Source organism: Tamandua tetradactyla, chromosome 3, assembly GCF_023851605.1.
Source record: "Tamandua tetradactyla isolate mTamTet1 chromosome 3, mTamTet1.pri, whole genome shotgun sequence".
Taxonomy (NCBI): domain Eukaryota; kingdom Metazoa; phylum Chordata; class Mammalia; order Pilosa; family Myrmecophagidae; genus Tamandua; species Tamandua tetradactyla.
The window spans coordinates 132,833,961-132,858,258 of NC_135329.1; the positions used below are offsets into that span (position 1 = coordinate 132,833,961).

Sequence of the window (24,298 nt, forward strand, 5' to 3'; positions counted from 1 at the left end):
CAAAAATGTTATTTGCTTTTAAAATATTAGCCATGTAACTATTCTGCAATAGAAAATAATGCCACAACTTTAATTGCTATTAAAATTACATAGTCATTAAAATAGATCTATAACACAAGTTCAAACAGTTTCTGTTGAATATTGTTTATCCTGCTCTCTAAGGAGTGAGAAAACATTTTTCCTAGACACCAGCTTATTTTTTAAAGCTGAAACATCTCTTTTTCTGAGTATACATTAATATTGGTTATAAAAAGTTAAAAGAAAAATTTGGAAAACGCTGTAATTTCATTATCTAGAGGTAGCTTTGTTAACATTTTGATATATACCCCAGTCAATAAGTACTGTTACTACATATATTGTCTGTAGTTTTTCCCATGTAAGAGCATTATCATGGTAGTCATCCCATGTCAACAAAATAAATCTGCATTATCATTTTTAATGATGCCGTATATTTCATTGTATGGCATATATATTTTTTTCTTTTTGGGCATGGGCAGGCTATGGCATATATGTTTTAAATGAAAGGGAAAAGAATCCTGTTTTTAGGAAGAAAATAAGCCATGTATTCACTGTTTATATTTCAAAGGAAGTTCTTTTTTTAGCCTTTGAAATGAGGCAGAAATCCCATTCATTTCACTGAAAACTCCTATATCAAGCTTATCAGTTAAACTGATTCAGGAAGTATTTTTTTCAAGTATTAATGGAGTCATATTAAAGTACATCGAGGAAGTCAGTGAAGATTTGCTGAGGGTGATATCATTTTGGTTATTCTGCCTCCTCCTTTTTTCTAGGTTTCTCAACCATATAAATTATGCAGCACTTACTCCTCATTTTTCATGAGCCTATGCACGCTCTTTCCAAAGCTCCAAAGCAACAAATAAATTTACCCCTTCACAAATAGTGCAGCAAAATTAAAATATAGTAAAGCACTCAAGTGATCCTTGAAAGGACTTGCATTTGTGAAATTAAAGGCAGAACGGTATTTAGTCATTTCTAGAGTTCATTGCAAAACTATTTAGTATTTTTCTTGCTGAAATAAACTTGAGGCCACATTAATAAATCCTTTTCATTGTATAAATAAATCACTGTGGAGGCAAAAAGTTTTTATTTTTGCCCCTTAATGCCATGGGGTTTCATAAATAATATAGCAAATCCAGCGGAGTCATTAACTCTACTATATTGCAACAGAGTAGAAGACTCAGTCTGTTCTGTGCCACTGTGAATCCTAACACTCCATCCTTCTCCTTGGCTTTTTATATTTTCAAAGGAAGGTCCTTTCATTAAAGATGTATTTTATCTATACTGAACACGTACTTTTGCCCTGTAAGCTTTTGTCTTCATTAAGCTTCCTATAGTATGGTCTACTGATGCTGATTTTCCTATTAATAACAACAGTAAAATCACCTTCTCAGAACATCCTTTACTCAGTGTGTTCCATAGCTGTTCTCCCTACCTGTTGCTTCTCTGAAATGTGCATGTCTTCTCATTTTGGTTTGAACCACATTTCCACCAAGAGACACGTGTTTCTTGCACATATCCCCAAGTTAAGCATATTTCCAACTTTCCCTAATTTTTTTTCCCTCACTTGAAAACCATTTTTGGCTTGTTTAGAGCATTCCCTGAAATGATTTAATTAATTGTGTTTTATGGTTTCTCTATCAAGCACCTAGTAGACTCCCCAACACGTATCTAAATCCATATCATATACTGAGTCACCTCAGAATTCACCATTTCATTCTTTATTTCTCCCAAACTTATATTTTATTATATCTTTTCTCTTCTTTTTTTGATCTCCATTACCAGAACAGCAGATGCTTTCTTTTATGGGGTTCTTTTCGTGCCAATAAAATTGCATTGTTGTGGGGTTTTTTGTCACTGATGAATGTTACTACATACACAATAAAGCTGTGTGGCATTGCAGAAACAGTACCCTGCTACTAGCTTACTGACTTATTCCTGCACCCTAACCTCAGAATCAAGGGGCTTAAATTTAATAAAACTCAAACTTACTATACCTTATGAAATATTTGGGTATCTAAAGAATTATAAAAGCTGCAAATGTAAAAATTTTAGAATGCTAAGTATCATATATAACTTACATAGATGTAGATATGGATGAAGATATAGAGATATATTCATATTCTCTAGCATTTTTTTTGTTTCTTCTCTAGAGAAGTGGGTTATGTATAGAATAACAGTACTCCTCTGAAATTCATTAAGATTTCTATTTGTGTTTTTTAAAGTACAGTCTCTAAAAGTGGGAATAAAGAAGAATATCTTACGAGAGAAAAGTTTCTGTTAAAATACAACTATGGGCTTTTCTACATGTTTCTGTAGACAGTTCAGGCTTCTTTTGACATCATTTTTTAATAAACAGCAATACAATCCCAGATCACTTGAGCAAATGAATGCATTTGCAACATTCATTTGGCACCACATTCTCTTGATGATTATGGCATTTGATATGTTCTTTTTTGCCCTCTTTGTCAGCATGGTTCTTCATGTCAATCTATAGTCTTTTATGTGGTTAACTTGACAGATGCAGGAAATTGCTGCCAAGCTTTGAAATGGATTTTTTCAGCAGTGGCATCTGGGTATCAGATGGTCCTCTTGGCTGGCCTCTTGTCTTGCTGCATGTTGGTTTTAGTGGGGTCTGGTGTAGCATCACCTGTTGCTATGCTCCCCTTTCCTCCCATATGTCCATATTCCATGATTCATGGATGAATGTGAGAATAAAAGCTCTGGTTCTGTCTTTATTTGAGAAAAAATTGTACAGAAATATGTTAGAAGGTGCAGAGTTCTCTCTCTGACAAAGGGATACTTCCCTTTGGCTGGCATGCGTATCAGCTACTAATTTGGTTACAAAGTCCAAGTGTTTTAAGACATTTTAAATGAAAGGCAAGAAGAAGGATGTGGATTAATTAGTGGAATTACCAGAACTGCTTTATTTTCTTTGATTCACATTAAATCAAGATGCTCCCATTGTTGTACAACATAATTAGGGGGGAATAGTACTTTTTGTTTTCGTTATATATTGGTACTTTCCATAGCTATCGTCTCTAATTTAGGAAAGGAAATTATTCCCTCTGAAAGCATTCTTTTGCCCACTTCCTGCAATTCGGAATCCCACTCTTTACAATTGAATCATATTTTAAAACACTAAATGAGAGTTACAGAATTTGCTAACATGAGGGCCTTCCTCATACTATTAAGCGATGGTGAACATGGATTCTGGGTACATCCAGGCTGTATTAAAGCATGAGCTTGACTCTCAATTCCCCTGCCCTCTGCCCTCCTTTGATGTTCATTTTGTAGCCACCATCACTTCTTATGGCTTCCATTCTGTCCTAGCAGTACCACTACTCTGGGGGACACCATTCACATTGCACTCCCTAAGAGGCAGGTTCGTGAGTAGTTAGGTCCTTCATTGTTTTTATCCTTCTCACTCCAGAATCCCTAGGGCAAAACACTCCTGTGACTCCTTAAGACTAGTCCTAAAAAGGAACCAAAAACTGAGTTCTATTCCATGGAACTTCATCTTCCTAAATGTTTTGAAACAGGGCAATGGAAGGATATTAAGCCCCTGGTGAAGGCTCTTCCTATGTCTTTTTGTTTTTGCTGACTCCAGGCTATTTTATTTTTGCTTGGGGAGGCACCAGGAATCAAACCTGGGTCTCCGGCATGACAGGCGAGAACTCTGCCTGCTGAGCTACCGTGGCCCACCGGCTATTTCTCTTTTCATTTTCCACTTCTTAATAATGAAAATTCTTTCCTAAGTTACTTGGAAAGAAAAGTTATCAGTCATCTTTGTCAGGGAAATTGAGTTTAAGCATTTTGGTGAACTGTGGCATTGCACAGCCAAACTGACCCAAAGAAGGGTGCCACTAAATTGTTGGCAGACTAAGGAGGAAGAGACCCTCATATGGCTGTCTCCTATCTTCAACTACCTTCCTTAATCACCCCATCCAAAGGAGTGCAGTTTCCAGTTCTCCATATGTTTACCTGCCCCATTGCACCCATTTTTCTTCATCTGCGTTTCCTGCCTGATCCTAGGAAGCATGTTAAGTTTGCAATACCTGGAAACCAGTGATAGTGGAATAGAATTACAAAAGACATAGAAAACACAAAACAATCATTTAAAGGAGAAACCAAATTTTTTCTAGTACTGAAACTGAAGCAAGTGAGAACAACTAGCATTATATTGAAATAAAAATATGTATACAAAAGGGAACTTTATGCTCTATGGTATTATTCTTCCCTCTAAAAGTTACCTATTGAGTCAAAAGATGGAATTGGAGACTGAATGTTTAAGAAGAGTTTAGCTTCAGAGATCTAATAAGGGCTTCTTTGGCATTGTCAGGAGAGTGGTTTCTATTCAAAATAAACCATGCTTAGCTCTGCTGTCAGTATTGTTTCTTACTTATTTTAATTTTCTCTGCCTAATGCCTGGTATATGGTTGATACTCAATATTTGTTGCATGATTTAATAAGGACTGAGTGGATATATTAATGAATTGAGAATTAACTTGCCCATATAAGGAAATTATGTCAAGTGATTGTATTTGATAATGTCTTTATGTACCCAATGAAGATAGAATTGAAATGAATGTAACATTAACTCAGAAATACGTTAAACCTATAAAAGTATATAGGACCACTGTCATCGTCATTGCAATAGGAACATCCGCCTCTGCAACTTTTCTTTAAGTGCATTATATCTTTTGAGACCATTACCTTTGTTTCTTTAATTTATGTTGCATTTTAGATTCAATTGTTTAAGACTCAAAGTAGTATCTCTTTTCTATTCTTATTGCTCCATGACGGGGGTATCATCTGTCTCTCTGCTAAATTCAGGTCCTATGATAAGCCTCTTTTCTTTCTTTTTTTTTACAGAAAGGTTGTGGGTACCACCTGGATCTGTTAATGGTGGCTGTCATGCTTGGTGTGTGCTCCATCATGGGCCTGCCGTGGTTTGTGGCTGCCACTGTCCTCTCTATCACGCATGTGAACAGTCTGAAACTGGAATCAGAATGTTCAGCACCAGGAGAACAACCCAAATTTCTTGGTATTCGGGAGCAAAGGGTTACTGGTCTTATGATTTTTGTTCTTATGGGTTCATCTGTCTTTATGACCAGTATTCTAAAGGTAATGAAATGTGTCTTTTTAAATTTGAGAGAAGTCAGAATATATTTATCATTGTTTAGGGGATTTCATTTGAATCTAAGCTAAAGATCTAAAAATATTGTGTGGCACATGATGAAAGCGATAGTTTTTTCTTACCATGTTTATATAATTCTTTTTAACCTAAGGGAGGAAATTATGTCTTATAGTTTAGAAACCTTAAATATATAAAAATTAAGTTTGGCAAAGTAAAATTTAGGTGTGTAAATTTTCCTAATTTTGAAACATTGATCAACCTATGAGAACAGCCACTCATTATTTCTGACTGAATTTCTAAGTTCACTGCAGGTTTACACAAAATAAAGTTTCTAATTTTTGTTTGTGGACATATATATTTGCAATTAATGTTACTTAATGTAAGATGGGAGTACAGAGAGAAGGACAGTCATGTCCGTGGTCATATATGTGCTTTCTATGATACCATCATTGTGTGTACCTATCCTTCACTTACAATAATCAAAACCATTTTGAAGAGCAGTAGAGTATAATTATCTTGTCATGTAATTTTGGCACATATTTTCTGAGGTGTGTTAATTGCATTTAAAGTATAACTCACTTTAAGTTGTCTATAATTTGAAAATTCTAATTAAATAATTTAATCACAAATGCATTTACAAGAGTTAATTTCTGCATTATATAAATAATAATCTCATAGAGATAGGATGACGCTGAGCTATTACACTGAAAAGAGAAAAGTACAACAATCTACATGTTTACAAATATTTGGCATAAGGGAGGAACAGCATATAAATGTTACATTCACTCTTCACCTTTAATTTAAATATTTCACTATGGAGAAACAAAATTCAAATTGTCTAAAAGTGGCATAATAATTATAGTTAATATCTATTGCTTACTGTGTATGAGACAATATTTTATAGGTTTTGACCTATTTAATACTCATGGCAACCCTATTATTATCACTCCTTTTCAGAGGCTGGGAAACTTAGGCAAAGAAAGCTTGAGTAATTTATCTATATTTACGTACCTAAAAATTGCTAGAGCTGGGATTTGAACCCATATCTCCTGGCTCTGCCAAATGTTGCTTCTAACATATAATATTTTAATTTTTGTTTTTGTTTTGTTAAGTGTAAAATAGCATGACAGTTTTATGTTGAAAATAATCTTTGCCTTTTCCACATTGTTCTTTTACAGTTTATTCCCATGCCAGTGCTATATGGAGTATTTCTTTATATGGGTGCTTCGTCTCTAAAGGGAATTCAGGTAACTTGCTTACAGTAATACAAGCACATCTTTGATGACTTATCTTAAGGTCTATTGATGCTAAGTCATGTGACAGCTAAGAAAATGACATCATCTGAGGGAGCAGCTTTCAGACCACAATTAAATTTCTCCAAACTAGTCGGATTTACCAACATTAAAAAAGTTTGAAGCAGGGTTTGCTCCAGCATCAAATGATCACAATCTTGAGGTATTTTTGTTTACCATAAATATATAAAACTGTTTAAGGTTTAGATTTTTAAAGCCTTTTTAGAAAACTAATAACAATGCATTTCAAATACTTATAATTTTTGACACTATAATCATGTTTGTGGACATCAATCCATGAGAATAGAAAAAGCTTTATGTAGAAAGATGTTCATTTTATTTATCAAACTTTTGGAAACAACACAACTAATAGGAGTAAAATAATTAAGTCATCTATAGTACATTTCCTTAAAGTTGATAACTATGAAGTCTGTAAAAGTCACACAGTGATAAGTCTTATGATATAATTCAAAGCAAAAAAGTAGGGAAAAAGTTATACCTACCATAAGTTTATAAAATATGGATATGGACTGAATTAGAAAGGAAGGTGAAGAACTGAAAACAATTTAAGACAGTGAGATTCTGGGTGATTATTTTTCTTTTATGTTTCTTTTTCTATCATTATAATTGTATGTATAGCTATATTATTAATTAAACTAAAATATAGCTATAGGATAAAGCAGCTTCAAAATACAAGAAAGAACATATGCATTGCATAAGTATAGATGTTATATTACTTTTCTATTGCTGCAAAATAAATTACAACCCACCGCCACCCAAATTAAACTTAACTCCAAAATTTGGCTTAAAACAACAAATATTTGTCATCTCACAGTTGCCATGGGTTGTGATTTTGGAAACAGCTTAGCCAGGCTGCTCTAACTCAAGGTGTGTCATGTGGTTGCTGTTAGCTGCTGTCAGGGGTTGTCGTCTGAAGGCTTGAATAGGACCAGAAGATCTACTTCCAGCGTAGCTTCCTCACAGGCACACGGCTCTGGGCAGGAGACCTCAGCCCCTCTCTGGCTATTGGTGGCAGGAATCAGTTCTTGCCAGGTGGGCATCTCATGTAGGACATTTCAGTGTCCTCATGGCAAGGAAGTTAACTTCCTCTAGACTGCACAGTACCAGAGAGAGAATGAGGATGAAGTCACAGTGCCTTTTGACTTGGTCTACACAGTCCCACACTGTCACTTCTGCTTTTTTCTCTTTGTTGGAAGCACATCACAAAGTTCAGCTTGCACTCAAGGGAGGGGAAACTAGATTCCATCTTTTGAAGAAAAGAGGATCAAAATATTTGCAGATACTAACTACCACAGGTGTGTTCTAAATCTTTATAGAGGCTGCTAGCAAATTCTTCTTGCTTATTTCTTTTATGATACTGTAGTATGTTACATTGTGCCCCCACTCCTTTACCCCCCCCCCAAAATTTCATGTCCACTTACACCCTAAGTTACAAGAATGTAATTGTATTTGGAAATAGGGCTTTTGAAATGAGTTAAGGATCTTACGATGATGAAATCATCTTGATTTAGGATAGGCCCTAAATCCGATAACTGGTGTCCTTTTAAAAGAGAGGACACAGAGACAACGGGAAGAGGGTCACATGAAGTGGCAGGTAGAGATTGGATTTATGCTGCCCTAAATCAAGGAATGCTAGAAGCCCCCAGGGGCTGGAAGAGGCAAGGAAGGATTCTCCCCTTAGACATTCTTTAGGGAGCATGGCTGTGGTAACACCTTGATTTCTGACTTTTCCACTACTGTGAGAGAATAAATTTCTGTTGTTTTAAGCAACAAAGTTATAGGAACCATGAGAGATTCATACAGATCTTAAATTTGCCTTTGGATAATCTCGTTTTATAAGTTAATATTACTTAGCCAAACACTTAAATTTTCTTAAATTTTGAGGCTTATTTATTTTAATATATCTTTTTTGTTTGTTTTCTAAAGGAAATTATAAATTACATCTTTTTCTATGCTCACAACTAGACTTGATTTCTTTCAAAGACAGGTAAAAGTCACCTGTCTGAGGAACAGGCAGCATGGGATCTCTTTCCCTTCTGGCTTTGGGAAAAGAGAGCTCAGGCCTTAGGACACTGCTAGATGTTAGAACTGAGGCACAAATTCAATATGAAGTCATTGTAAGTTCTCCGAGCACCCAAAGTAAATAGTTTGAGTCTTCTTCCTGATAATGGGTACAATTAATTTGGGAGAGGGAAATGGTTGAGAGGTGTTATGTGTCTAATTTTTACTTGAATTAAATTTAATTTACTCAAACTAAATTTCATGTATGAAAAGTTTATTTTGATAAAATTGGTTTGGTAAGGCGGATAGAGAAGAGTGCTGAAGAGGTTTTGTTTATTTGTTTTGCTGTTTTTATGCCGTTGGCAAAAGTTCCACGAGTACTAATTTCATCTCAAAGTGAAAAGTATTTATTATTAGGCCCCAGGCTCACATAAATACAGCACCAGAAGTTTAAGAAACAAAGTAAAATCATTTTGATAGGTTTCAACAGATTTTTCCCCTTAATTCCGCTCACATGATTTTATACCCATGAGGTTTAGAATTAAACAAAAATGTCAAGTTTTGGAATTATTTAGGGTGTGAATCTTTCAAATGAAAATTGAGGAAAACATTATCAAAAGCCTATGAGATAAGTATAATGAGTTTTAAATAACAAAAAATGAAACAGCAAGCAGGGTTATGCATTGAAAAGCAAGGTCTCACACTGAGAATGAGGTTAGCTGGAAATTAAAGAACGCCCCAAGCTCAGGAGTTAAAGTTCCTATTGGAAGTATAGCTAACCGGGTAAGGAGAAGGGATAGTGATATTAGGGCAAGATAAAAGCCAGATGCAAAACTCAGAACACATTTCTCATGATTCTTATGACTTGAATAGTAATAATTAACATTGCTGGCATCAACAGTTTAAGGAGCATGTTAATTTGTTGTCCTGTCTGTTGAAAGAATCTATGTTACCTGGTTATTTGACCATACTAAGAAACTTATTATCTAGGCTCCCCACCATGGAACATAGCTGGAAAATCAGATCACAATGTTCTCACGAATTCTGTTTCTGTATTCAGATACATAACCACATCTATATTCATTCCAACACTTCAGGAATCCAAAGTAAAGCAAATGTGCCATTTAAACAATAACAATTGAAGCACCCACACACTGAAGTACACTTATGCAATAACAGCTCCACAAATGGAGAAATGATGGCTGAGAAAAATTAGTTCTATAGAAACTAAAATATGCATCTGTAAGCCAGGGAATTTTACTTTATTTATTCCCTATTCCCACCTTCACCATGCACCAAGTTTTATTTGTTTGTTTGACTTCTAATTTTAAGAGATATTTAGGAGACAGAAATGAGAACACTTGAGGACATATATGTGGACAGTATGTCGAGGAATGAGCAAGGATGAATTCACTCCTCTGCATAGAAAGTTTCCAATACATAAATTTGGAAGGTATGAAAGAATATAAATATTGAATGAATGAGTGGATGAACTAACATATGAATGATTTTAGTTTAGAGGACTGAGTGAAAAAGGGCCATGCCAGGACATAAGACCAAGAATGCCAGAGGAAGAACGGATTTATGGATTTGTGTTGAGTTTGAAGTTACTATTATCGATACAAGTAGGTTTTGATGAAAATGGATGTTTTGACCCTAACATTTTGACCCCATGAATATTTGTTCTCTGTATTTTCGGGTACATTTGGTATCTTTGATGAGAATTGCTCACAATTTTCTCATAGATTAGCTATGAAATAAAATCTGACTTTTAAAAATAGGTAATGGATATTTGACTCTAGATATTTCATAAAATAGAACAGTGATTAAAACCACCATTTTCTAAATAATCACTTCTTGTTGGAAACACCGAAAACTAAAAAAATTAGCCTGAGAAAAATTAAACAATTGTTCCACATAAAATAAAACTAATGTGTGGTACAATTTGCTGCTAAGTGAAATGTGATAGAATAATTAAATCTCCTTGTAAAAATTTAGTCCACATATGAATTGCGAAGATTTGGTTTAGTAGATAAAAATGGCCTCACAGTCAAAGCTATAATAATATATCATATAGTCCAAAAATAATTAAATTATCTTTATGGGAAAATTTAAACAGAAATAGCATTGATCCAAATAAAAATAATTTCAATAGAAGTGCAGTTGAAAAATATGGATGGTTAATAGTGCAGTATAGGACACTGACCAAGAAATGAAACTGAGTTATCAAAGTTTTTTGCTCTGGAAAATCCTTTCTTAGTAAAAATACATCTCGGTTAAATGTTTATGGCTAGGATGTTTGTGCATGTAAAGATGACATCCAAACCCTGTTAGGGATACAAGAAGTAGAGTCAAAATAAGAAGGTCAAAACATGCTCCCCAACTTCTGGGGCTAGAACTCAGGAGAGAGAGAGAATAGCAGGTTTGTGGAAGAGGAAATCGTGGGTGTGGATGAACTATTCTGGGAGAGAAGAGGACAGAAAATGGGAGTCCAGGAAGCTCCAGTATTCAAGGAGCAGATAAAAGGAAGGATTATAATATGACAATGAAAGAGGATGATGATCTGCTTTTTTCCTCAGGGTTCACTCTCCCAGGTAGCAACATCTTGCATTGGAGTGAACGTTTTTAAGCTCTTCTAAATTATCACCTCTTTCCACATTAAAGAAAATGTGTGATTCTATTAAAATGAAATTGCATTCTTTGAGAGTGTAAGCATAACAATCCCATTGTCCTAATGCCTGAATATCAACCTAGGTGTGATCAGGATATGTCATGTGAACCTGATTTTTTTTTTTTTTACCACAGTAAGCATCTACTTGTCCTACTTTCCTTGTTGCATTACTCTTAGAAGCAATTTAGTCTATTTATCTTGCAGCTCTTTGATAGAATAAGGCTCTTCTGGATGCCTGCAAAACATCAACCAGATTTTATATATCTGAGGCATGTACCACTGCGTAAAGTTCATCTCTTCACAATTATTCAGATGAGTTGCCTTGGCCTTTTGTGGATAATAAAAGTTTCAAGAGCTGCTATTGTTTTTCCCATGATGGTATGAAACTTCTTCGTCAACTCTTTTGTTCTTCGTCTGATATTCTGCTCTCTTTGTAAGCACGTGAACTGAAATTGGAACAATAGGGTCACATGGGACAATTATTAGAAACTCTAATATAAACTTTAGCAATGAAAACAAGTGTTTAAAATAGGGTTTATCTGTGAACTTTAGTGATTTTTATTAATTTTGTCTCCCTATCATTTTGAATATTGTTGGTAGTTAGTATTAATTAAAGTTGAATGAAAAAAATTTAAACTTTCAAAATTTAACATTAAAGATATATTAGCAAATCTGAAAAGTTAGAGAGATTTTTTTAAAAAATTTAATTTCATTACATGTTTCAGACAGGTTTCAAATACTGCCAAAAATATAGTCGATTTGAAAAACAATAAATAAATGAAAATATTACCAGCATAGATAAGAATGGTCTCTTTTTCATTTAAAATGCTGTAGGATAGCAACTACATGAAGTTAAGAAAGCATTCAAAAACTTTTTTTTTAATAAAGCTTCTTTAAATGACTCCTTTAATGAATAAAATCATAGCCATTATTCTAGGGATGTGATGAGAAAAGGAAATAAAGGACACAAAATTCCAGATAATGTGTTTTATACTCATGTATCTTTAATCTCAGCCCTAATCTAAATTAACTTCTACCCAATACCCCACCCTACCCCCCAAAAAACAAAGCCTACATCCCCATTTCTGTTTTAAACTATTTTACTATTTGTTTCAGGTATTAGCTCTGGTATTTGTAAGAAAGTTGATGGACTTATTATTTACCAAAAGGGAACTCAGCTGGTTGGATGATTTAATGCCTGAGAGTAAGAAAAAAAAACTAGAAGATGCTGAAAAAGAAGTAAGTCACCAAAATCAGTATCTTGTTTTTTCAAAAAATAAAGATAGAAGATAGACACTTGCACAGTAATACCTCTGCAAAACTAAATTATTGTGTTTTATCTTTAGATAATAATTGCTAACAAACACGGGTGGGCTAGTTTGGGAGTTTAATGTTTAAAATCATAAAGATGGAACTTTTTCAGAGAGTAAACAAAGACCTTAAGTGAGAAAATCAAATCCTAATGAAATATGCAAATACTTGTACTTAATTACCCTTTGAATAGTAAGACTTATTTTTCTGATCATTTGAAGGTTAATTAAGTACAAAATATTTGCGTATTTCATTGGAATTATTTCCTCATGTCTGCCCTGTGGAGGGCAGAAACTTACTGATGTTTAACTGTTTCCAAATTGTGGTCATGCAGTGATTGCTTTTTGGTTGAATATGTGAGAAGATAAAAGGAGACATCATTAGTGTTTGTATCTTTCTAGGGAACAAAGTTTAATGAAAAGATTTTAATGAAAAATTAATCATTCTTGAAATAGACGAATTACTTAAGAGGAAGAAATGTTTAATCTGATTTGCTTTCATAGTGATTTAGGATTGAGTAAATGTTGTTAAGAAACTTTAGGAATTTAAAATACTTTCATGAATTACTCATCTGCACTAATCTATATGTTAAAACAATTTGCTTTAAGCTTTTAAAGTTCATGTGTAAGCATGGTTCTATTGTTATGGCTAGTAATAAAAAGTACAAAATAAATACAATTAAGTATATAAAAACTACAAAGCCTATGCATGAAAAAAAAACATTTAGCAGAACGGTTGAACCCATAGGTTATAAAAAATAGAAACATAACTTCTGGGTGTATGAAATATTTGGGTTGAACTATACACTTTCTATTTTTCCTTCATCTACAAGATGATTGGTAAATATACAGTGTCCTATCTAAAGAATATTTTCTCAAACCATGGATCCATTCCTCTCCTTAGGAAATCCATTTGTAAGCATTTCAGCGGTCTTAGGTTTTGCACAATCACTTAATGAGGCCTGATTGAGCCATAAGGTCTAATGAGGTTTCTGCTCAGATGTATCTAGAAATACGGCTGCTAAATGTGTAATGTCTGGCAATTCCATTATTTCCCATGGAGTCCCATTGGGAAATGGGACTTAATAGATTCTCCCTTCAAGTGCTTCACCATAATGTATCTTAATTCTGTATGAATATTTCATTTTTCCCAAATGATGTAGAAAGCATGATTAAAATCATACTTCCAGTAATATTAATGTAACACTAAAAACATCACAGTATACTATTGTCATTAGTTCTCTATTTTTCTGTTTGATATAGAGATTCTTATTTAAAAACTTTTAAAATAAGACTGTAACTTGGATATTTTGATAGGCACTTTTTATTTTTAATGCTGTAGTTTTAGTAAATGTTTCCTTTCATCCTCAGATACTATTAAAGGAAATCCAGAATTTGGTCCAAATTAAATAAGATGGAGACCAGAATAGAAAAATTCTAAACCTTTAATTATCCATAGTTAAAGTAAATAAAATCATTCAGATTGAAAACAATTTCCAAGGAGGTTTAAATTCCAAAGAAAATGATTTCGAATATAACACTTATTGCTTTGGTTTCTAGTCAAATGTCTTCACTACTTCTGTTGGAATAAGCTAGGAACAGCTCCAGCCATACAATCATTCCTTCCGTAAGCTTTCTCTTTGGCCATGTACCAACTCCCCCCATCCACCCTCATAGCATGGAACATTCTTGCTCTTCTTAGGACTTTGTACAAGGAAAACACACAGGAGGAACAGAGTTGATGGTAATCATAAACTATATTAGAACTTCTATTGCCGTTGCCCAGACCCACTCATGTAACTGTTATATATGGAATTTATCTGTGTGTGTGCCCTATGTCCATTTTGGAATTTATGAATCTCAGATAGGCAGAGACCCTAATGTAATGAGGTTCTAACCTTTTTACATTACATACCCACTGTACTCCAATGGATGTTTGGAATTTTCTAATTATGAGGATAAAGATTTTAGAAGTAACTAAATATTATCAAATTTCCTGGAACTCATGTTTTGAGGAAGGATAGAAACATAGATTAAAGATTTATTGGGGACAATTTATGACTGTGCCCCTCAGGTCTGAGTATGAGGGGAGAAAATGCCTTGCAATATATTAACCAGATCAGTTTACAGATCCTTAAAATCTAAATAGATTGATATGATATTACTTTCATGTGATCTTCAGTAAACAGAAAGAAAAAAAGAGAAGCATAAATGTAGCTAAGAAATAATCCACAATTGAACATGAAAATATATTTCTGACCAGGGCAAGGAGAGATAATTCTTCATCTGAAAACTATAGAGAGAAGAAGAAGTTTAAAAATGTTCATTTTTCTCATTTGAAATTAGTATTAAAAGAGTATGATCAGTACAGAGAGTAGGAGGAGTTAGGAAAGATTAAACTAAGATTTAAATTACTGGTTCGTTTTCTACTGGATCACCTAGATGTCAGTATTTCATTTTCTCGAGTCTTATGGACTCCATTGAAGGATATTCTTACTGTCACATCTAAACCAAGGCCCAGCCTTCCAGAGATTAGTGCATTAAGGTAGTAAACAGACAAGTTCTCCAGAAATGTTGTATTTCTGAAATTGCTCAAATTAATTGAGTAACTTTGATCGTGATCTGGCAAGATGATAAACAGTAGAAATGTCTCCGTTCCCTGAGACTTGAATTTAAAGTAGGCTCACCTCTTGTCCTTTTGATGATAGTTACAAGCTTGTACCTTTATCCTCCTGGGTTTTCCTATCAGTAACCCACTTCTAGTCTATGGCATTGAGAAAACATTAGTTTGACCTTAAAATTCAATAATGAGCTAAGCAGAATAAATAGCTACACAGGCCAGTCCAAGGTCGCAGAGCTTCTGTTCCAAATTTTCATGTACTTCATGCATATGCATATGCATATGCTTCAGTTTTTAGAAAGAAAGGATTATAATCAGGGTAGAAATGAATATTGGAACCCTGACATTTTGCACATTGCTCTGTGTAAAGGGAAGACTGAAGAATCAAATTCTGGATGTCCAAATGTGCTCAGAGTACCAACATGTCTTCCTTCCTACTTAAATATTCTCTAGGACATAGTACACATTTGACAAAGGGCTACTGTTAAAAGTAGAAAACCCCAGCAGAATGTTTGCTCCTGGGCAGGGTAAAATGGGGTTAATGTTAGATAAACCCTGGAAATTCATCTCTGTGGAAGAGATCATCATATTGGCACCTCTTGGTTTACAGGGGATGGGGGTGGGCATGGGGGTTGGGTAGGGGGGTGGGCGAGGGGGTGGGAGGGCTCAATAACGTATATGCTTTAGGAGAAAACAAAAAGGGCAATTGGAACCTTCTGATCTGTATAAAGCGCAATCATGAGAAAGGCCAAGAAAATATAAAAACTATCTGAAAGCAAATGCAATTAAGTAACAGAGCATGTCTTACTAAGAAAGACCAGAATTGGTTGTGGATTCTGGAAGCATGGCCTAATTAGTACACAGGCAAAATGTCTTTGAAATTAAATCTTAGATTGGGGGCAAGCCTATTCTCCTTCAAGCAGTGATTCTAGTAGTGTGGTCCGAGAACCTCTGCTGCAATCAGCCAACACCTGGCAACTTGTTAGAAATGCTAATTCTCAATCCCCATGCCAGACCTTAATCAAAACTCAGGTGGGGGTGTGGAGCTGGCAGAGCAGCAATCTGTGTTTAGTAAGACCTTACCTTGAAGTAAGAATTTCCTTAAAACCACAGAATCTCTATCTCCACTATACAATCTTCTAAATCTGATGGTACCAGCAGAATTTCTGCATTTTGTAATAATTTAGAAAAGTCACAAAGAGGCACTGAATCAAATATTCTGGTGAATTATGTATGTTGTGTCCATCTGTTTATTGTTTATGTGGATTCTGTATGGACTCTCCCCTACCCCCCCCCACATTTCTTTCTTTCCAGCTTTCTTTAGGTGAGTAGTTTTATGTATTAGCTCTTCTATCTGTTGGAAATCATAAGAATCACCTATTTAAACACAACATTTTATGGTTTCAAAGTACTTTTAATAAATATATATGCACATATTGTGTAAAGATTTTCATCATAAACAATTAACTGATAAAAATAAGTTTGGCAAAATGGTATGTCTAGAACAAGTGCTTTCAATAGTAAAAAATATATATATATCAATCTGTATATATTATGTAATGCTTGCTGCATGAAATATGCTATTAATAGTTGGGGAAGGGAATGTTCAGACACATGTTCTGGAGGCCTCTTTTGATTCTTGAGTAAAATAAGAGGGTTGAACTTGATTTCTGAAGTCCTTTCCATCTCTTAAGAATCTATGAATTCTATTGTTGCTGAATATTTTCTCTCTGTAATACGCTAAGCATCTTTGTGACATTGGCTCTCTGTTGTTGTTGTTGGTACTTTGAGCTATTTAGGGGCTCCTACGTAGATCCAGACTTTACCTGAAAAAAATGGATATAATAACACTAAAGGTACTTAAAGGTATCATGATATCTAAATTGTATTTTTTATGCTATTGCAGAATACAATTCAGACTCATGATACAATTTAATATATAACGTCCTTTTCATTAAAAACATCCCAAAATTTGGCTCCAATATTATTTTCCACTTCAACTCAGCACAATCCCTCAGCTCCAGCCTGTCTTCATGTTAATTGTCATGCAAAATATGTTTTTTCTTCCTCCCTGTTTTCCTTGGCCCACGTTGTTTCTTCCCACCTAGTTTCTTCTTTTCTATAGTCCCTGATCAAATAAGACCAGCTCAGACTCCATTTCCTCTGCTCTTATACTTTTCAAGGTGGGATCCTTCTCATTCTCTGAGGGATTATATCTTTCTTTCCATTGTTGTAACCCCAGTACCTAACAGATTAGCCTTCTCATAGATGCTTAATACATATTTGCTGGATGGATTAATTAATAGCTCCTGGATTATTCTTTTTTGTTCACCATATGCCTGGCACATAATACATGCTCAGTGAATGTTTGGATACTGTCGAATAGATTAGCTTTTGGAAGCCTCAACTTTCCTGCCTTTTGCTGGACATAGCATTAACTTTCCTTTGCTTATTTAGTGTTTGAAAAATGCTCTGGATATCATAATTAAAAGGTGGCATTTAAATCACAGCACGAATATTCCCCTGGTGAAATTGGCGAACCCCCATTGGATGTTCTTGGTTAAACTTTGATCACCATCCCTATAACATATTCACCATGTGGAAGATCTCAGCATGTTTTTGATGGACCCTGTGTAAATGAAGTGCTGAATGGAACTCTTTTGAAAGTACTTCTGACATAAAGTGGTAGATACCCGGTTAGCGCTATGCATTCACACTCTCTCTTTTCCTGTTTGATTGAGATAAACGGGGTTGTGATTGTCGTGACCACTAGTGCCCAATTTGACTCTGCTCCTCCCCAGAAAGTGTCAGTTTTTGGCTTTCCTGACAGTGCTGCCTGGGATGCAGCAGGCCATCCATCCCCGCGCTCTGGGGCCCACCCAGCTTCCTTCTGGCACTGCAGGCAGCGGCTGCTCTGCCACCCTTCTCTTCAGATAAGCATGGCTTGGAAATGCTATCTTTAGAGGTGATGAGTTTTTGTTTGGATAGAATTATGACTAGTATAAAGCCCACACATGCTAACAAGCCACAGAGTGCAAAATAATTATTGAAAGCAATTTGAGAGAAAAGTGGAAAATCATCTGAGGGAAAACACAAAATTATTCACAAAGCTTTGGTCCAATTCTTTGCCGTTAAATTGAATCTTGAGCCTTAGTCTTCTGCTGTCAGGTAACCTAAGTATTGACAGCACTGTGCTTTTCAGCTTATTTGCTTTCACACTCTATTAAGCTTTTCTACTTGGCTTCTTGACACTTTATTCTAATTGGCCAAAATAGGTATTGTATGATGTAAGGCTTCATTGCAGTGGACAATCAAGGAAAGAATTTCATTTTGCTTGTGTCTTGGTTTTACTTAAATAGCACATGGGATCACTGAATATATCTTCCCTTTATCTCCCTCCTTGTGCATTAAGATAACGTCTCCTATAGAAATACTTTCCCACCTGAAAGGATACGTATGCTCTGTGCATGGCCTCCATGATGCACACATTAGTTAGGGTGATATATGTCATATGTCCCATACATGGGACTAATGCAAGGCATGTCTCCTCCTAGGAGGCAGATTAGCGCTGCTTGAATGCTTAAAGTGATATTAGCTTCAAACTAATAGCACTGTGTACTCACCTTGAATTGGTCCTAACAGTAGTGCCAAGAGAAGTTCTTGGCAAGGGAGTTAGGCATAATAAGTAAGTAATAAAATACATCTGTGGCCTCTTACAAGAAAAATTTTTCTTGAGGAACAGCAGAGAAAGATAATAGAATTATTTCCTGTCATGCAAAGGGGTAAGGGATACAGGCCATCAGCCCACAGAGTATAAATATAACATAGAGTTTATGGGGTGGGTATCAGGGGAGGGCATCTTATAAGCAGAGAAGCAGCAAAGCTCATGCAAATCCCCCTGGACATTCCATTATTCCACAGCATAGACTGAGCATAGATATTCTTTATCTACCATGGTCAAGGTCCCAGAAGAGAAGGGCCTTTCTCAGCCATCAGGTTATATATACAGAGAGTACTCCAAAATTGAAAACAAGCCCTACTCTTACTCTGCATTGTATATTTGTAGTTTAGCTGAAGAGGGGCTAGAAAACAGTTTCTTTAAGTAACAAAAAATACATTAAGTGATCGTAAGACCAGAGAGCATGCAAATAGAGGACCAATTTCTGCACCAAAAATAATGACTGACATCAGTGAAAGGCCTTGACTATCTGGAGGTTGTCTTAGTCCAGCTCTCTACTAAGCTACTGAAAGAGGGAAGGAGGTGAACCTCCAGGGCTGTCCCTACTGTTTCTCATCAGTTCCCCTTTGGACAGAAAATCATCCAGCTCTTTATCTCTCTACCTCTTAAAGTTCCATTTTTCTGGAGTTAAAGCCAATAATTCTTATATTTTGTATTGTCCCTACTAAATGTTTTAAATAGGAACCATAATTTATAGATATCCTAATTTCTTTTTTGGTGCTTTGAAAAAGTTTGATAACTAAAAGTTTGAAAACTAAACCACAACATCTCACTATGGTAGTAATAAGATTATCTTCACAAAGATACAGTTTAAAAATGTTGTATGTGAAGAAATGAATTTATGAAACATTTCCACCCCGTGGGCCAGGGTAGAATATTGTCATTATAGGAAGAAATCTGAGTCATAAAGCAAAAATCTAAGATACGTCTTAAGTGGAATCAACTATTTCATTTCTTCCCCCATCCAGGCACATGTGTTTTAATTCATCCAGGAAGAGAGCTCCTACTGTCTCTTCCAAGTCTCTACAAAAATGCTTCTCAAAGGATGGTCTCCAGGCCAGCAAAATCATTAGAAATGATTTACCTGGGAATTATTAGGAATGCAAGCTCTTGGGTCCTACTCCAGACCTACTGAATCTCAAACTCTTTTTTATTTTTTTTGGGGGGGGGGTGGCAGTAATCCATGTTTTCACAAGCCCTCCAAGTGATTTTGATGCACATTAAAATTTGCCCTAAATACATCCCTTAACCCCTACTAGTAGAGTATTCTGGGAATGTAATTTCAACTTTATTACAATGTAACTGATTACATTACCCATACTGTTGTTCTTGTGAAATTTAATTTTTTTATTCGGTTTGGAAATTAATCATGTTTTACACTAACCAACATTGTTAGCATTTAAATTACTTTGTGGTATAGATGCTCATTAATTACCTATGTTCTTGATGGCTGATGATTTACTGAAAGGACCTGCACTAACATTAACAAATGCAAACAAACCGGAAGGTACTGAGGTTAATTAGATAATGAACATTAATCTGTTTTCTTCTTTAATGTAAAATGAAGATTCATCAGGTTCACTTTGTATTCTTTAAATTTGTCTTTCCAGGAAGAACAAAGTATGCTGGCTATGGAAGATGAAGGCACTGTACAACTACCACTGGAAGGGCACTATAGGTAAGACATAAATTTAATCGCATGCCACTTTAAATAACGGGATGCGTTGTTATCTGCTCTGTCTAGGAATTTGGCATTGTATGAATTCTTGTAGAAGTTTGTTCAAGTTGTGATAGAATAGAAAGAACTGAGATCAGGAATTAGATTATCCAGTTCCCAGTACTAAATTCTGCCACTAATATCTGTGTGACTATGGCCAAGTCATGTTTAACGAAGGGGAGCAATGAACTTTTGCTTGAAGTCTTTTCTTCTCATATTTTTTAATATACATGAAGGCAAGATCTTATTTCATATTCTCAAAAATAAAAAAATAAAAATAGCACCACTAAAGAGGGCTCAAGAATCCCTTCTGAGATAAATGGGCTAGGTAGGTATTCAATAAGTAGATCACAAACAAATGTTTTAACTCTGGGGATTTGCCCAAGAAAAGATATTTCAAAGAGACAAGCTATTTCCTGAGTTGAATGATTCAGCTATACCAGTCATTTTAAGAAATATTTACGACACTCTCCAAAATATGCTAATCTTCTTTATGCCCAAAGGCGTAGCAAAAGAAAAGTCTTCTACCATGACTTATGATTAAAAACTTGTCCAAGTATTTGGCCAAATGTTGCATTTTTGTTTAACGTAAATATTTTTCTTGTACACTTCTGTTTTATATATAAGCTAGTACCCAATTTTATGATATCTAAGTGCTGAAATTTGTCATAGTGTTAAAAAAAAAACAATATTAGGGAGACTTTTTGTTATTTTCAGGGTCTGATTCTAAAACTGTATCCTATAGACTTCTTCTGTTTATAATTATCTTCCACTTAAGGGTAAGCAAAAGTATAGAAGGTGTTTATCTTTCTTTTTTATAATATTTAAATTTTAAAATCCTGTTGGTTGTTTAGCTGAGCCAGCATATTCCTAAATGTATTCTCTAGAAAACTCATCTCATGCAATACCCCTCTCAAAAGTTTTATGATTGAATAAGTTTGGAAAATGTTCCATAGTGCATTCCAGTTTGAAAATTCACAATGCACTTTGGCATATTAAAGAATATAAGTAGTACTCCAAGTTTTTTTAAAAAATGTTTAGCTTTGTGTACATTCTCAACTTCTTTTGCTTATGTGCTTCTTCGTCATATAACATAATGGAAAATTTGTATCCCACATAAGACTTAGTGAGAAATTAGTTGAACTTATGCTTTGAGTTAATAGGAAACTATCTTTCCAGGGAGAACAAAAAGTGGAGCAATTAGAGGAACTAAAGAACACATTTCCAGATTGGGCACGGGAGGGAGTATATGACACTCAAGGTATTTTGCTCAGCACCCTCAATGTTCCTCTTAAAGGTCGAATTGTTGCCCTCTTCTTTGGACAGCCACCACTGAGGGTCATGTGAAGTCAGCCTAGAATCTCTGTAGACCATGATTTTTTTCACAATTCAGTATCATTCCTACATGTGGCAAAAAGGATGCTGTTTTCTTCATTCAATGAAACTTTCTTTGACTTGGGCTCAGATTTGTGGCTGCAGCCATTTGGTTGTGCTTCTAGCCCTGGAGATGTTTTGGAACATCTTGAATGCCATCTGCAATTGTTGACAATTGGTGCCAAAATGGAAAAAAAAAAAAAAAAAAGCACCTGGCATAGTACAGGCCCTGATTTTGCAGGTTCCCCAGGAATTTGGAAAGACCTCTGTCTAAAGCACAGGCTGCATTTATTTATTCAAGAAATATCTTTGGGTGGGTGTCAAGTGCCAGGGTGTTCTAGGTTCTGGGAACAGCAGTGAAAAAAATGGTCAAGAATCCCTATCCTCATGAAGCTTATATTCTAGTAGAAATGGGCAGAGGGAGAGACAGAAAATAAACAAACTAACAAATACAATATATATGTCAGATGGCAAAAGTGCAATAAAAACAAAAAGTAAAGAAGAAGAATGGAATGCCAGAAAGGGGTGAAAATTGCAGTTTTAAATACAGTCGACAGAGAGGGCTTCTCTGAAAGGTGGCATTTGAACAAAGGAGGAAAGGAGGAGAAGGGTTACAGCTTGTGAAGGGACATTCTGAGCCAAGAGAAGAGCAAGTTCAAAGACCTCGAAGCAACAGCAAGCCTGTAATGTTCTAGAACAGTCCAGAGGACATTTTGGCTGGGGAGGAGTGAGTAGGTATGCAGGCAGCAAGAGACAAGATCAGAGGGGTAAGTGTGGGGGCAGAGCACTAGAGTCATAAAGGCCACTATAAGGATTTTGACTTTGACCCTGAGGGAGGGGGAGCCATTGCCCAGGTTCTGAGCAGAGGATTGCTATGATCTGACCTAGGTTTCAAAGGACTGTGTACTACAAATATTAGGGGCAAAGGGTTAAGCCATTAACATGCAGCACATAATCTCTTTAATTTGATGGTGAAGATGGGAGGTTGACTGGGGCAAATCCACAGCTTTCCCCACATCAGTGACCAGATAGGGATCTAGTCACTACAGCATCTCCTCTGCTGTCTGGCCACTGCTAGGAAGCAGGAAGGAAGGGCTTTCCTAGCCAAAGTGAAAGAGCAATACAACTGAAATTTTTCTTTTAGATTTTTAACAGAGAGAATTATTTAATACTTCTCCAATTCTAATAATCAAAATTAGTGTACAAAGGCATATTGTCCTCTAGCTAGTTCTATCATTGGACAACTGCTGTTACTTATTTAATGTTTATTATTTCATTTTGGGTAAACTCCTATCTAGAGATGATCCATCTGTGATCAATATTTCTGATGAAATGTCAAAGACTGCCTTGTGGAGGAACCTTCTGATTACTGCTGATAACTCAAAAGATAAGGAGTCAAGCTTTCCTTCTAAAAGGTTTGAATTTTAAAATAATGAGAAAATATGCTAATCCCATTCATTTTATGATATGAAGCCATTAGCAAAGGAATGTACTGGTTTCCATCAAATTTAGATCTAAAATAGTCCAGAAAATTAGTTTTGACAGTAGATAGATACTGTATTTATCATACATATGATATGATTTTCAATATCCTTTCAAATTAAAAGTTCACTTCAAAACCATTATGGTGGGGGGAAATAGTGCTATAAATGAGTCCCAATGCATGACGTGTTTAGACATTCATTTTGGCCTACTCTTTTACAGTAGGGTTTTTATCATATTTCCTCATCCAGAGAATATCCCTGTCCAGGACCCCCTTAAATGTCTGACTACACTTTTCAAACTCTCCCCTCTCCACTGTCTTTCTTAAACCCATATAGCACATGCAATGTTGATTTTACATTTAGTATATTTCTGGTCCACTATACAATACTTAAAAATCTACCCTAATCTCTTTACCCTAAAATTTTCAGTTCCAGAAAGTCCTATCCATTCTTACTTCTGTGTATATAAATAGACATAACTCCTATAGTTGTGAATATATGTGGATATCCATAACTCCTGTAAGTGCATGTTGGGGGGAGAGTTTGTCTTTAAATACCAAGTCATCATAGGATTAACAACTGAATTTTCCATAATTTATAAATAAAAATTCAAACTATCCAGTCTTCTTAGATGCTGATCTGAAGCAAAAATAATTCCTATATTATGCTGATACCTCTTGTTAGAGAGTGATTGAGGGATTTAGGACAGTTTTACTGTAATTTTTAAGTTCTTTTATTTTCATAATCTTAAATTAACTTTTTCTACTTAATTTTTATATTACATTTTGCCATAAGCTCCCCTTCCTAATCACTCTAGAAGCTGATTCCCCAAAGGTAAGACCTTCTCCATCAAACCTATTCCTTCATTATATTTCCTTATGTTAAATGGTGTCTTCTAGAAACCTGGTCAG

General features: G+C 35.2%; 1 protein-coding gene across 1 annotated transcript in view; it reads left to right on the top strand.

Moving 5' to 3' along the window:
- The window catches only part of SLC4A10 (solute carrier family 4 member 10), a 263,964-nt gene that overhangs the window by 234,613 nt on the left and 5,053 nt on the right, over positions 1–24,298 (top strand). The window contains exons 19-24 of the mRNA XM_077154007.1: positions 4,894–5,145; positions 6,337–6,405; positions 11,348–11,521; positions 12,260–12,382; positions 20,423–20,490; positions 23,202–23,318. Coding sequence (XP_077010122.1) covers positions 4,894–5,145; positions 6,337–6,405; positions 11,348–11,521; positions 12,260–12,382; positions 20,423–20,490; positions 23,202–23,318 — 803 coding nt within the window. The remainder of the gene's footprint in view (positions 1–4,893; positions 5,146–6,336; positions 6,406–11,347; positions 11,522–12,259; positions 12,383–20,422; positions 20,491–23,201; positions 23,319–24,298) is intronic.